This window comes from Bufo bufo, chromosome 7 (genome assembly GCF_905171765.1).
Source record: "Bufo bufo chromosome 7, aBufBuf1.1, whole genome shotgun sequence".
Classification (NCBI taxonomy): domain Eukaryota; kingdom Metazoa; phylum Chordata; class Amphibia; order Anura; family Bufonidae; genus Bufo; species Bufo bufo.
The window spans coordinates 229,945,135-229,960,649 of NC_053395.1; the positions used below are offsets into that span (position 1 = coordinate 229,945,135).

Here is a 15,515-nt window from a genome sequence, read left to right on the forward strand (position 1 = left end):
GGGGAGCTCACTACATATATGCAGATTATACAGCCACCACTAGAGGGAGCTCACTACATACAGATTATACAGCCACAACTAGATGGAGCTCACTACATACAGATTATACAGCCACCACTAGATGGAGCTCACTACATACAGATTATACAGCCACCACTAGGGGGAGCTCACTACATACAGATTATACAGCCACCACTAGGGGGAGCTCACTACATATATGCAGATTATACAGCCACCACTAGAGGGAGCTCACTACATACAGATTATACAGCCACCACTAGGGGGAGCTCACTACATATATGCAGATTATACAGCCACCACTAGAGGGAGCTCACTACATGCAGATTATACAGCCACCACTAGAGGGAGCTCACTACATACAGATTATACAGCCATCACTAGAGGGATCTCGCAACATAATGCAGATTATCCAGCCACCACTAGAGGGAGCTCACTACATATATGCAGATTATCCAGCCACCACTAGAGGGAGCTCACTACATACAGATGCAGCCACCACTAGATGGAGCTCACTACATACAGGTTATACAGCCACCACTAGGGGGAGCTCACTACATGCAGATTATACATCCACCACTAGATGGAGCTCACTACATACAGATTATACAGCCACCACTAGATGGAGCTCACTACATACAGATTATACATCCACCACTAGAGGGAGCTCACTACATGCAGATTATACAGCCACCACTAGGGGGAGCTCACTACATGCAGATTATACAGCTACCACTAGGGGAAGCTCACTACATGCAGATTATACAGCTACCACTAGAGGGAGCTCACTACATACAGATTATACAGCCATCACTAGAGGGATCTCGCAACATAATGCAGATTATCCAGCCACCACTAGAGGGAGCTCACTACATATATGCAGATTATACAGCCACCACTAGAGGGAGCTCACTACATACAGATTATACAGCCACAACTAGATGGAGCTCACTACATACAGATTATACAGCCACCACTAGATGGAGCTCACTACATACAGATTATACATCCACCACTAGGGGGAGCTCACTACATGCAGATTATACAGCCACCACTAGAGGGAGCTCACTACATGCAGATTATACAGCTACCACTAGAGGGAGCTCACTATACACAGATTATACAGCCACCACTAGAGGGAGCTCACTACATGCAGATTATACAGCCACCACTAGAGGGAGCTCACTACATACAGATTATACAGCCATCACTAGAGGGATCTCGCAACATAATGCAGATTATCCAGCCACCACTAGAGGGAGCTCACTACATATATGCAGATTATCCAGCCACCACTAGAGGGAGCTCACTACATACAGATGAGCTCCATCTAGTGGTGGCTGCACTACATACAGGTTATACAGCCACCACTAAGGGGAGCTCACTACATGCAGATTATACATCCACCACTAGATGGAGCTCACTACATACAGATTATACAGCCACCACTAGATGGAGCTCACTACATACAGATTATACATCCACCACTAGAGGGAGCTCACTACATGCAGATTATACAGCCACCACTAGAGGGAGCTCACTACATGCAGATTATACAGCTACCACTAGGGGGAGCTCACTACATGCAGATTATACAGCTACCACTAGGGTGAGCTCACTACATGCAGATTATACAGCTACCACTAGGGTGAGCTCACTACATGCAGATTATACAGCTACCACTAGGGGGAGCTCACTACATGCAGATTATACAGTCACCACTAGAGGGAGCTCACTACATACAGATTATACAGCCACCACTAGAGGGAGCTCACTACATACAGATTATACAGCCACCACTAGAGGGAGCTCACTACATACAGATTATACAGTCACCACTAGAGGGAGCTCACTATATACAGATTATACAGCCACCACTAGATGGAGCTCACTACATACAGATTATACAGCCACCACTAGATGGAGCTCACTACATACAGATTATACAGCCACCACTAGGAGGAGCTCACTACATACAGATTATACAGCCACCACTAGGAGGAGCTCACTACATACAGATTATACAGCCACCACTAGAGGGAGCTCACTATATACAGATTATACAGCCACCACTAGAGGGAGCTCACTACATACAGATTACACAGTCACCACTAGAGGGAGCTCACTACATGCAGATTATACAGCCACCACTAGAGGGAGCTCACTACATGCAGATTATACAGCCACCACTAGAGGGAGCTCACTACATACAGATTACACAGTCACCAGTGGGGGAGCTCGGAAGTTTACTGCAGACTGTTAATACATTGAACTCCATATCACAGACTACAGTGAGCTCCCCCTAGTGGTGACTGCAGGCAGCACAGAGTTCATCATGTCGCTCCTTCTATGTCGGGGATTTGGGGCTCTGACCTCTATAAAGTTATATTATATAGATGAATGGATAAAAAAAAATGTGAAACCTAAAAATGACAAGATAAATGGTGAAGAAAATGGCAATTATGTATATATTTTTCTTATTTTCACCTGTGTCCTCATGATAACCCTTCCTGTCTGTGTGCTCTGAGCACTTAGTGTTATCCGGGGCTTCTGGCAGCCAATCAGAATCTCTTATTTATTTTTTAAGCTCAGATAGTGAAATCTAAGGACCGTTTTACACGTGTTCAGTGCGGGAAATCGGCTCCGTGTGTCGGTAGCATTCCCCAGACTGAACGCTGCTCCTGTGACATGAACTCGCAGCATTGCAATGGTTTATAATGCTGTGTGCTCCTGCCCGACCTCGGCTGTAATCATTTGTACTGACTGCATTATTTGAGTACAGTTCATTACAGCCGAGGTCGGGCAGGAGCACACAGCATTATAAACCATTGTAATGCTGCGAGTTCATGTCACAGGAGCAGCGTTCATTCTGGGGAATGCTACCGACACACGGAGCCGATTTCCCGCACTGAACACTCGTGAGAAATTGCCCTAACCCTGAGCTGCAGAGGACAGGAAGTGTTATCAGGGGGACACAGCACAATCAAGACATTTTAGTCTTTTTTTTTATTTTTTTTTCTGCTCCAGCAAAAACACCAAGACTTCTGTGTAAGAGCAATAAATGCAAAAAAAATCCTGCCTGGTCCTGATGTTATTAACGCTTCCCTCGGAGGAGACAGGTACATGTCCGCCCCCTAGTCTGCTCATAATCTCCCCCTGTGTCTGGGGTAACTGAGCCATCGGCCCTGAGTGGCATCCTGGATCTGATTGTGTCAGTATTCACTGTATTCTGGTATTCTATTCATGAAGCAGGAGGTAAAGGATGAGCACAGGTAAATTTCCCAGTGGAATAGTGGGAGGACAGTTTGAATGTGTGTCTGCACAATCTATACCGTTCTTGGTACACAGCACCCCCTCCACCACTCACGGTCTGATGGCGGCGCAGTACAGGACATCACTGAGCGCTGCTCCGGGGGTTGCTTCTCAGGGTTTACCTGCTGCCTCCACAGCTTTGTTAGTGTAACTGAGAGTCAGGAATCGCTGGAAAAGAAGCTGGACGAGCTCCTGACGCTGCCGGTCCCCACGGGCCCTGGAACCAGTCTGGAGCCCGGAATCCTGGCCTTCTCCAACCCCTGCGCAGAGGAAATGCCCGTCGCACAGCCAAACGCCCCCCCAGGTAAGAGAAGCGGTGTATCTGTTCCTGGGAAAGCTGGGTGACAGTGAATGCAGCCAGTGAGGCTCCCGTGGTTGTCACCCAGCTTTCCTAGAGTCCAAGGCCTTCTAGTTGTTTAGCAGTATCGGAGCGGGGGATGGGTCATCAGTTTTCGGATCACCCCCCTCCAACTGACACTGACATAGGGGGCGCTCACTGTCTCATGTGTGTGTTTTTTTTCAGCCTTTGAAGATGCAACCGTGAAGCTGAATAACGTGGACGCCAATATGGTGGCCATTCCTCCACTGCGACTAAATATCAATGTGAACAAGCAGGTAGGGGCGGCTCCATGAGGCCAAGGAGTATAGAATTTAGGTGATTTTACCCCAGGCTCGATCCATTGCACCTTCACCCTGCCCTTTCCAGGTCCTTTGCCCCTTTTAACCCCTCCTGTGCCCTTCCCTTTTCTCTGGTATAACCCCCATCATTGTCTGTCTCAGGAGGACCCTGTGAAGCTGCTGGAGAAGTGTTTGAATAACATGGTGGAGGCTCCAGTATGGCCGCCCCCAGATATAAAGAGCAACATCCTGAAGGCGCAGGTGGAGGCCGGCCACAAGGTGAGGTCTTACGGCTGGGGTTGGGGGGCGCCTGTATTTATGCAGCGTTACTGAGCCCCTGGTGCTATCTGTGGTAGATCACTCCATACTGTTGGGGTAGCAGTGTTATGCTCTCATTGTCTGACCCTGGGGCTTTCCATCTTCACAGATTATAGAAGATTTGGGGATCGGTCACAGGACTGTGAGCTCTGAGGAGATGCTTTCCAGGTAAGTGCCCCCCTGACCCCTCCCCCACCCTCATTTGTAGATCATCCTCCCCTCCCCCTAAGATCATGGCTGATGTTTGTCACAGGAGCGTCAGTGTCAAGATCAATAACCGCTCGCTGGTGCCGGAAAGTCCAGACAGAGAACCACAAATCCCAGCACAGACCTTCTTCATAGCGTGAGTAATGTCCTGCATATTCCCTACCCTTCCCCGCTTCTCTCGGCTCCCGCATCCTGCCCTGCCCTTACCTCCACTTCATACGTCTCCTGCACCTTCCCTCTCCTCTGCCCTTAGCCTTCCTTCATACGCCTCCTGCACCTTCCTTCTCCTCTGCCCTTACCTCCACTTCATACTCCTCCTGCACCTTCCCTCTCCTCTGCCCTTAGCCCTCCTTCATACGCCTCCTGCACCTTCCCTCTCCCCTGCCCTTACCTCCACTTCATACTCCTCCTGCACCTTCCCTCTCCTCTGCCCTTAGCCCTCCTTCATACGCCTCCTGCACCTTCCCTCTCCCCTGCCCTTACCTCCACTTCATACGCCTCCTGCACCTTCCTTCTCCTCTGCCCTTAGCCTTCCTTCATACGCCTCCTGCACCTTCCCTCTCCTCTGCCCTTAGCCTTCCTTCATACGCCTCCTGCACCTTCCCTCTCCTCTGCCCTTAGCCTTCCTCCATACGCCTCCTGCACCTTCCCTCTCCCCTGCCCTTAGCCTTCCTTCATACTCCTCCTGCACCTTCCCTCTCCTCTGCCCTTAGCCTTCCTTCATATGCCTCCTGCACCTTCCCTCTCCTCTGCCCTTAGCCTTCCTTCATACGCCTCCTGCACCTTCCCTCTCCCCTGCCCTTAGCCTTCCTTCATACGCCTCCTGCACCTTCCCTCTCCTCTGCCATAGCCTTCCTTCATACGCCTCCTGCACCTTCCTTCTCCTCTGCCCTTTGCCTTCCTTCATATGCCTCCTGCACCTTCCCTCTCCCCTGCCCTTAGCCTTCCTTCATACGCCTCCTGCACCTTCCCTCTCCTCTGCCCTTAGCCTTCCTTCATACGCCTCCTGCACCTTCCCTCTCCTCTGCCCTTAGCCTTCCTTCATACGCCTCCTGCACCTTCCTTCTCCTCTGCCCTTAGCCTTCCTTCATACGCCTCCTGCACCTTCCCTCTCCTCTGCCCTTAGCCTTCCTTCATACTCCTCCTGCACCTTCCCTCTCCCCTGCCCTTAGCCTTCCTTCATACGCCTCCTGCACCTTCCTTCTCCTCTGCCCTTAGCCTTCCTTCATACTCCTCCTGCACCTTCCCTCTCCCCTGCCCTTAGCCTTTCTTCATATGCCTCCTGCACCTTCCCTCTCCTCTGCCCTTAGCCTTCCTTCATACGCCTCCTGCACCTTCCCTCTCCTCTGCCCTTAGCCTTCCTTCATACGCCTCCTGCACCTTCCCTCTCCTCTGCCCTTAGCCTTCCTTCATACTCCTCCTGCACCTTCCCTCTCCCCTGCCCTTAGCCTTCCTTCATACTCCTCCTGCACCTTCCCTCTCCTCTGCCCTTAGCCTTCCTTCATACGCCTCCTGCACCTTCCCTCTCCCCTGCCCTTAGCCTTCCTTCATATGCCTCCTGCACCTTCCCTCTCCTCTGCCCTTACCTCCACTTCATACGCCTCCTGCACCTTCCCTCTCCCCTGCCCTTAGCCTTCCTTCATACGCCTCCTGCACCTTCCCTCTCCTCTGCCCTTAGCCTTCCTTCATACGCCTCCTGCACCTTCCCTCTCCTCTGCCCTTACCTCCACTTCATACGCCTCCTGCACCTTCCTTCTCCTCTGCCCTTACCTCCACTTCATACTCCTCCTGCACCTTCCCTCTCCCCTGCCCTTAGCCTTCCTTCATACGCCTCCTGCACCTTCCCTCTCCTCTGCCCTTAGCCTTCCTTCATACTCCTCCTGCACCTTCCCTCTCCCCTGCCCTTAGCCTTTCTTCATATGCCTCCTGCACCTTCCCTCTCCTCTGCCCTTAGCCTTCCTTCATACGCCTCCTGCACCTTCCCTCTCCTCTGCCCTTAGCCTTCCTTCATACGCCTCCTGCACCTTCCCTCTCCTCTGCCCTTAGCCTTCCTTCATACTCCTCCTGCACCTTCCCTCTCCCCTGCCCTTAGCCTTCCTTCATACTCCTCCTGCACCTTCCCTCTCCTCTGCCCTTAGCCTTCCTTCATACGCCTCCTGCACCTTCCCTCTCCCCTGCCCTTAGCCTTCCTTCATATGCCTCCTGCACCTTCCCTCTCCTCTGCCCTTACCTCCACTTCATACGCCTCCTGCACCTTCCCTCTCCCCTGCCCTTAGCCTTCCTTCATACGCCTCCTGCACCTTCCTTCTCCTCTGCCCTTAGCCTTCCTTCATACTCCTCCTGCACCTTCCCTCTCCCCTGCCCTTAGCCTTTCTTCATATGCCTCCTGCACCTTCCCTCTCCTCTGCCCTTAGCCTTCCTTCATACGCCTCCTGCACCTTCCCTCTCCTCTGCCCTTAGCCTTCCTTCATACGCCTCCTGCACCTTCCCTCTCCTCTGCCCTTAGCCTTCCTTCATACTCCTCCTGCACCTTCCCTCTCCCCTGCCCTTAGCCTTCCTTCATACTCCTCCTGCACCTTCCCTCTCCTCTGCCCTTAGCCTTCCTTCATACGCCTCCTGCACCTTCCCTCTCCCCTGCCCTTAGCCTTCCTTCATATGCCTCCTGCACCTTCCCTCTCCTCTGCCCTTACCTCCACTTCATACGCCTCCTGCACCTTCCCTCTCCCCTGCCCTTAGCCTTCCTTCATACGCCTCCTGCACCTTCCCTCTCCTCTGCCCTTAGCCTTCCTTCATACGCCTCCTGCACCTTCCCTCTCCTCTGCCCTTAGCCTTCCTCCATACGCCTCCTGCACCTTCCCTCTCCCCTGCCCTTAGCCTTCCTTCATACGCCTCCTGCACCTTCCCTCTCCTCTGCCATAGCCTTCCTTCATACGCCTCCTGCACCTTCCTTCTCCTCTGCCCTTTGCCTTCCTTCATATGCCTCCTGCACCTTCCCTCTCCCCTGCCCTTAGCCTTCCTTCATACGCCTCCTGCACCTTCCCTCTCCTCTGCCCTTAGCCTTCCTTCATACGCCTCCTGCACCTTCCCTCTCCTCTGCCCTTAGCCTTCCTTCATACGCCTCCTGCACCTTCCTTCTCCTCTGCCCTTAGCCTTCCTTCATACGCCTCCTGCACCTTCCCTCTCCTCTGCCCTTAGCCTTCCTTCATACTCCTCCTGCACCTTCCCTCTCCCCTGCCCTTAGCCTTCCTTCATACGCCTCCTGCACCTTCCTTCTCCTCTGCCCTTAGCCTTCCTTCATACTCCTCCTGCACCTTCCCTCTCCCCTGCCCTTAGCCTTTCTTCATATGCCTCCTGCACCTTCCCTCTCCTCTGCCCTTAGCCTTCCTTCATACGCCTCCTGCACCTTCCCTCTCCTCTGCCCTTAGCCTTCCTTCATACGCCTCCTGCACCTTCCCTCTCCTCTGCCCTTAGCCTTCCTTCATACTCCTCCTGCACCTTCCCTCTCCCCTGCCCTTAGCCTTCCTTCATACTCCTCCTGCACCTTCCCTCTCCTCTGCCCTTAGCCTTCCTTCATACGCCTCCTGCACCTTCCCTCTCCCCTGCCCTTAGCCTTCCTTCATATGCCTCCTGCACCTTCCCTCTCCTCTGCCCTTACCTCCACTTCATACGCCTCCTGCACCTTCCCTCTCCCCTGCCCTTAGCCTTCCTTCATACGCCTCCTGCACCTTCCCTCTCCTCTGCCCTTAGCCTTCCTTCATACGCCTCCTGCACCTTCCCTCTCCTCTGCCCTTACCTCCACTTCATACGCCTCCTGCACCTTCCTTCTCCTCTGCCCTTACCTCCACTTCATACTCCTCCTGCACCTTCCCTCTCCCCTGCCCTTAGCCTTCCTTCATACGCCTCCTGCACCTTCCCTCTCCTCTGCCCTTAGCCTTCCTTCATACTCCTCCTGCACCTTCCCTCTCCCCTGCCCTTAGCCTTTCTTCATATGCCTCCTGCACCTTCCCTCTCCTCTGCCCTTAGCCTTCCTTCATACGCCTCCTGCACCTTCCCTCTCCTCTGCCCTTAGCCTTCCTTCATACGCCTCCTGCACCTTCCCTCTCCTCTGCCCTTAGCCTTCCTTCATACTCCTCCTGCACCTTCCCTCTCCCCTGCCCTTAGCCTTCCTTCATACTCCTCCTGCACCTTCCCTCTCCTCTGCCCTTAGCCTTCCTTCATACGCCTCCTGCACCTTCCCTCTCCCCTGCCCTTAGCCTTCCTTCATATGCCTCCTGCACCTTCCCTCTCCTCTGCCCTTACCTCCACTTCATACGCCTCCTGCACCTTCCCTCTCCCCTGCCCTTAGCCTTCCTTCATACGCCTCCTGCACCTTCCCTCTCCTCTGCCCTTAGCCTTCCTTCATACGCCTCCTGCACCTTCCCTCTCCTCTGCCCTTACCTCCACTTCATACGCCTCCTGCACCTTCCTTCTCCTCTGCCCTTACCTCCACTTCATACTCCTCCTGCACCTTCCTTCTCCTCTGCCCTTTGCCTTCCTTCATATGCCTCCTGCACCTTCCCTCTCCTCTGCCCTTAGCCTTCCTTCATACTCCTCCTGCACCTTCCCTCTCCTCTGCCCTTAGCCTTCCTTCATACGGCTCCTGCACCTTCCCTCTCCCCTGCCCTTAGCCTTCCTTCATATGCCTCCTGCACCTTCCCTCTCCTCTGCCCTTACCTCCACTTCATACGCCTCCTGCACCTTCCCTCTCCCCTGCCCTTAGCCTTCCTTCATACGCCTCCTGCACCTTCCCTCTCCTCTGCCCTTAGCCTTCCTTCATACGCCTCCTGCACCTTCCCTCTCCTCTGCCCTTACCTCCACTTCATACGCCTCCTGCACCTTCCTTCTCCTCTGCCCTTACCTCCACTTCATACTCCTCCTGCACCTTCCTTCTCCTCTGCCCTTTGCCTTCCTTCATATGCCTCCTGCACCTTCCCTCTCCTCGGCCCTTAGCCTTCCTTCATACGCCTCCTGCACCTTCCCTCTCCTCTTTAGTCCAGTTTGACTTGTGGTTTCCCGTCCTGATTTCCTGTAACGGGAACTGACAGCATCATAATAACTTCTCGTGCTGTGTGTCCCTGCCCTAACTCTGCTCTAATGATTAGTACTGACTGCACTATGTCGGTACGATTCGTTACTGCTGATGTCGGGCAGGAACGCACAGCATGAGAAATCATTATCGTGCTGTGAGTTCCCGTTACAGGAGCTCAGGACGTGAAATTGCGCTCCCAACTCGTTCCTCTGAACCTGGCCTTGTGTGTCACAATCTCTGGGATCCGTATGTGACCACTATTGCTGGTCAGAGCGGTCTCGCGAGATGCTGTGAAGTCTGAGATGTCACTTACATGCCTTGAGCTGTCTCTTGTGTACAGGAATGTTACACCGAGCGAACCCAGGCAGCAGAATAACGCCGCTGTTCGCTGGTATCGGCCAACCTTCACTTTAGAATACATTTTTTATTTTATTTTTTCTGTAGAAATGTTGGATCCCAGGAACTAAAGGAATCCAAATTCGACAGCGTGGTGATGTCGTCTTCTACCCTGATACCCCCAGAGGAGGCCCCTCAAATCAAGGTAAATGAGCAGCTCTACTAGAGTTTCTGATTGCTGACAGTGAATGGAGAAAATCTTCACACCCAGGTGCAGACCTAATACTTCTCACAGCAGAGGGTTTGTTACAATTGTATCCAGTCTAGACAATCCTCTGTGATGTAAACATCCTGGACTTCAAACTGAAACTATCAGGACAGGAAGGTTCCACTGCTGATGAGATTGTCAACCATTGTAGCAGACCCTCAGCTGTGTGAACAGAACGTAGGTTTTCAGCCTTCGGATATAAAAAAAAAAGAATGTGTTTTCAGTTCTTCACCATTTTCAAGATCTCTGCTTATCATCAGTGAATGGGAACAGAGTCTGTTAGGAAATTGCTGAAGTTTTCATTACACCGTGATTGAGCTTTATTCACACAATTGGACTCTGGCCCTTTAAAAGGGCGTTCCAGCCAGAAGCATTTGTCACCCATCTAGCAGTATGCATCTCTGCTATAGACATTGAATGGAGCAGCTGGGGGCGGTGTGATCGGCGGGGGGCTGGTAGATGCTTCTGGCTGGGATACCCCTTTGAAGGTTTGTGTTGCCCTGTTTTTGCTGTGGGGGTCTGGTTATGTGGGGCGGTTGGACTGTACCTCTTTCATCTGACGGCCCTTCCACCTGTAGAGTGTGACTGATGACCTGGACCTGCTGTTGGCATCGCTGACCGAGAACCTGATCGACCTCACGGAGACCCCTGCGCCACCGCCGGTAACCCCCCCCCCTCCCCTTCTAGTGACTGTCGCATTGCTCAAGCCCTCGGTGAGGAGCTGACATGTTGGTTGTTCCCTGCAGGTCCCATCCTATGTGTCTGTCGCCCCCCGCTGGTTAATACCGGTAAGTGCACTTCTTTTAGGGGTACATTTTGAGGGCAGCCCCTTTTTGATTCACAGGAAGGTGTGAACAGCAGCTTTCTAGATCGTAAATGCTACTTCTCCCACAATGCAACACAGCAGGGACAGCTTTGGATGTGACTGGAGTATAAGACTTTTTGGCGTCTGTCTGCCACCTTGGCCAATGACGATGAATGCTTTCCTGACAACCTCCTCAATCTTTCTCCTCTCAGAGTGGAGTTGTATCGAACGGTCACCTCGGAGCGGAGACCTCCCTGCACCCAAAAGTCCTGAATAATGTGATCGACTCTGCACCCGCTGCCGCCGAGAGCCTAAATGTAACACAAGTTCCTGCCGCCTCCAGGTGAGATCATCAGTCCCGCGCTTAATTCTTAAAGAAGGCTGTCCAGGATAACAGGAGCACCGCGCCAGCTCACCCCCCCCCCTCCGGTAGTGCAGCTCTACTGAAGTGAATGGGACTGATCCGCAATACCAGGCACAACCTGTGGACAAGTGGTGGCGCTGTTTGTGCAAGACGTAGCCTTGTTTTTCTAATCTTGTAGGAATTAATTTTGCATTTGACACCTGTGATTTCTTCCAGCACTGTGACCCCCACGGAGAGGACCAGACCGCGGTGTCTGCTGACCACGGAGCTCTGAGGCGCCATCTGGGCAGACTGGCCGTTTAAAGGGACGGTGTTATCAGTACAGAGAGCTGCAGATGAGCCTGACCAGATCTCCTGACAGACGATAAGACGTTCCGTCACCTTAAGCTATTGATACACTGGAATATTTCTCCCCCCTCCCCCGCTGCCCTGTCCGGGGGCGTTTCGAACGCCTGCCACAAGATGCGACATTCCGCTCTGCCTTATGCTCGGATCTCTCCTTGGTTTTATGGTTTACCGCTGATAATGTATAACTGCATCCTCGAGACGACCGCGTCATAAAACCAGTTTCTGCTTGGATGTGGAATCTCCCAGGGGATCGTACGTGAAGCTTCGCACCTGAGCCCGCACCGCACCGGACGCTGCGGTCATGTGATGCTCATTACACAGAATTGCTTCTTCCCCATTAACTTTTTTATATTTGTGTGCTAAATGTAACAATTTACATCATTTTGCTCCTGAGTATCACTGCCATAGTCCTGCTGTAAAGCGAGAGGCTGGAAATCATTGGAAACCCAGGCCCCGGAAAGAAGCCGCTAATCTGCCCCTCGGGGTGTGTGGCCCAAGAGGCTCGTAGTTCAGGATGGAGGCCGCTATTCTGCCCCTCGGGGTGTATGGCCCAGGAGGCTCGTAGTTCAGGATGGAGGCCGCTATTCTGCCCCTCGGGGTGTATGGCCCAGGAGGCTCGTGGTTCAGGATGGAGGCCGCTATTCTGCCCCTCGGGGTGTGTGGCCCAGGAGGCTCGTGGTTCAGGATGGAGGCCGCTATTCTGCCCCTCGGGGTGTGTGGCCCAGGAGGCTCGTAGTTCAGGATGGAGGCCGCTATTCTGCCCCTCGGGGTGTATGGCCCAGGAGGCTCGTGGTTCAGGATGGAGGCCGCTATTCTGCCCCTCAGGGTGTATGGCCCAGGAGGCTCGTGGTTCAGGGTGGAGGCCGCTATTCTGCCCCTCGGGGTGTATGGCCCAAGAGGCTCGTAGTTCAGGATGGAGGCCGCTATTCTGCCCCTCGGGGTGTGTGGCCCAAGAGGCTCGTAGTTCAGGATGGAGGCCGCTATTCTGCCCCTCGGGGTGTATGGCCCAGGAGGCTCGTAGTTCAGGATGGAGGCCGCTATTCTGCCCCTCGGGGTGTATGGCCCAGGAGGCTCGTGGTTCAGGATGGAGGCCGCTATTCTGCCCCTCGGGGTGTGTGGCCCAGGAGGCTCGTGGTTCAGGATGGAGGCCGCTATTCTGCCCAGGAGGCTCGTGGTTCAGGATGGAGGCTGCTATTCTGCCCAGGAGGCTCGTGGTTCAGGATGGAGGCTGCTATTCTGCCCCTCAGGGTGTATGGCCCAGGAGGCTCGTGGTTCAGGATGGAGGCCGCTATTCTGCCCCTCGGGGTGTTTGGCCCAGGAGGCCATGTTCCGTTTTAACACTGTAAATTCTGTTCCTGTCATTTTTAGAGCAGGTTCATTTATAAACCTCGTATAGCTTACAATATGGACTTTTTATACTTTACTTATGTCGTCTTCTCTATAGTCACAGCCGAAGCTGCATCACAGCCAGTAGGAATGCATGAGATGCTGCAGGGAGATGTGTTATACCTGACAGAAGCTGCCTATTCCAGAATGCAGTAAAGTCAGACTATGGTGCATTTGTTGGTAGCCAGATGATTTGTTAACTCTGCAGCTCTGGCTGTGACTAGAGTATTCACAATCATGTACTGTGTAAACTGATAGGTGAACCTAGACCTTAAGGACACTACATTCCCTCTCAGACTTGGTCTGCCTTTAGTTTTGTGTGTATATTTGTATTTACATTTTGTCGGAGAAGAGCTGCAGCAGCGTCACAGTGTGTTATGTTCTAGTGTGTACGTCCTGCACGGATAATGAAATGGTTTCATTGGGTTTCAATTCCTCTCACCCTAGAAATCTGCATTGGCTGTAGGTTTCAGGTCACCCAGACATTGCCTGAGCAGCACTTTAAGGCGACCCATCGGAAGCCCTGCTTAAAGGGAACCTGTCACCGGGATTTGGTGTTTAGAGCTGAGGACATGGGTTGTTAGATGGCCGCTAGCACATCCGCAATACCCAGTCCCCATAGCTCTGTGTGCTTTTATTGTGGGAAAAAACCTATTTGATACATATGCAAATAAACCTGAGACGAGTCCTGTCCCTGACGCATCTCACATACAGGACACATCTCAGGGTAATTTGCATATCTATCAAATAGGTTTTTATACACAATAAAAGCACACAGAGCTATGGGGACTGGGTATTGCGGATGTGCTAGCGGCCATCTAGCAACCCATGTCCTCAGCTCTATACACAAAACCCCGGTGACAGGTTCCCTCTGAGTATTCTGCCCCCTCCTGGGCACACAGGGAAGAGGCTGCCTGTGACTTAATGCTGCCACTAGGCGCCTGCGGGTAGACAGAAGGGCATGATACTGTAGACCAGGGATACGCAACTTTAGGAATTCCAGCTGATGTGACACTACAACTCTCAGCATGCACACATATGGGAGTTCCAAGAAATGGTGACTAAGTGGGTAACGGATGCTGGAGGTTGTAGTTTTGCAACACCTGGAGTTCCAGAGGTGGCTGACCCCTGCTGTTCACACGGCACATACCAGTGTGTGTCCCCTTTACTGCGGTGATGCATTGGGAAGCATCGAGGACACACTCGCAGCTCCAGCGAACAGACTTTCAGTATCGCAGATAGGTTTTGTTGGATGGATTTGAAGGCTTTTGCATGTTTTTTCTGCTCCAGTCACATCCAAAGCTGCATTCCCAACCCTGCCGGTTTTCTGTTGGCGCTCAGCCTGCATAACCTTGCTTCTCCCTGCTCTGCTACAATACATTGTACATCAGATTGCCCGGAGTAAACCCTACATCTGTCATAAACTGACTACATCCAGCACAAAGTGGTGCACCGGGACGCAGTTACTATTGCATCTAGGACTTTGACTGCAGCTCTGGATGTGACCAGAGTATGCGATGTGACTCTGTATGTGTACAGTATTTGCTGTGTGATGTCGCTGTGCACAGGGCAAGGAGGATCTTGGTGTTGAACTTGGGCGACACTCGGCTCAGGTCCAGGAAATGTACTGACACAATGTTTGTTTTAATATAATTTGACTCTTACGACATAAACACTGAAATCTTCACCTCTCCTCGGGCTAGGAACTACTCCCCCCAGCAGGCTGTCGCTGTCACCCAGTCTGGCACTTTATTCCCCCGATCACTGGATTATCACCTCCTCCTCTTTCTCGCTTTATGAACATTTTACGACTTAATAACAAGTTTTCTGATTTGTGACTTCACCTCGTCCTGCATTCCAGGATTCTGCTTTCTCCTCCAGTCCTTCCATCAGAAGCTGACCTTCTGGGTGGTGTTCTTCTACCTCCTGTACCTTGTAAAGACTGCGCTCAATGTCTGGTCCCATCACCCAGATTTCAGACTCTAACTCTCCCCGACTCCTCCTTGGGCTCTGCAGAAAGTCAGAAATCTAAATGCAGCTCTGGCTGTGAACAGAGTATGAGGAGGCAGAACTCTGAGATGGCACAGGATAGACTTGTTTCTCAATGTTTGTAGGGCGGGGTCATGTTAGGCTCCACCCTCTCTGTTCACACCGCACAGACGTCTCGTAGCCACTGACTGTATTCTTACCGTTTTTACATCTTTTTTTTAATTTTTTTCGCACTAACGGGATTTTTACTCTTTTTTTTGATATTTTGCTGTAGATCAGAATATAATTTATTTTTCTTGGCGCTGGATCTCTTCTGCGACAATTCTTTGTAGACGCCTGAACGCAACTCTGGTTTGTACCGAACAGATCATTGGGGAAATTGTTTTATTCTCCTTTGTCAAATCTAAAAATAAAAAACATTAAAAAAAATCTAACTTGTCTTCATACTTTTTATTTATCTTCTTCACCCACAACAGGA

General features: G+C 52.1%; 1 protein-coding gene across 4 annotated transcripts in view; it reads left to right on the plus strand.

The window, feature by feature from the left end:
- The window catches only part of EPB41L5 (erythrocyte membrane protein band 4.1 like 5), a 49,211-nt gene extending 37,049 nt beyond the window's left edge, over window positions 1-12,162 (plus strand). For 3 of the 4 annotated variants that reach the window (XM_040439977.1, XM_040439979.1, XM_040439980.1), the window contains 10 exons: window positions 3,468-3,634; window positions 3,854-3,945; window positions 4,111-4,227; window positions 4,376-4,434; window positions 4,520-4,609; window positions 9,986-10,082; window positions 10,724-10,807; window positions 10,892-10,933; window positions 11,163-11,291; window positions 11,526-12,162. In XM_040439977.1, coding sequence (XP_040295911.1) covers window positions 3,468-3,634; window positions 3,854-3,945; window positions 4,111-4,227; window positions 4,376-4,434; window positions 4,520-4,609; window positions 9,986-10,082; window positions 10,724-10,807; window positions 10,892-10,933; window positions 11,163-11,291; window positions 11,526-11,588 — 940 coding nt within the window. In that variant the 3' untranslated portion in view covers window positions 11,589-12,162. Of the gene's footprint in view, window positions 1-3,467; window positions 3,635-3,853; window positions 3,946-4,110; window positions 4,228-4,375; window positions 4,435-4,519; window positions 4,610-9,985; window positions 10,083-10,723; window positions 10,808-10,891; window positions 10,934-11,162; window positions 11,294-11,525 lie in introns of all 4 variants that reach the window. The other variant, XM_040439978.1, reaches the window with a different exon arrangement.
- Window positions 12,163-15,515: the final 3,353 nt, after the last annotated feature.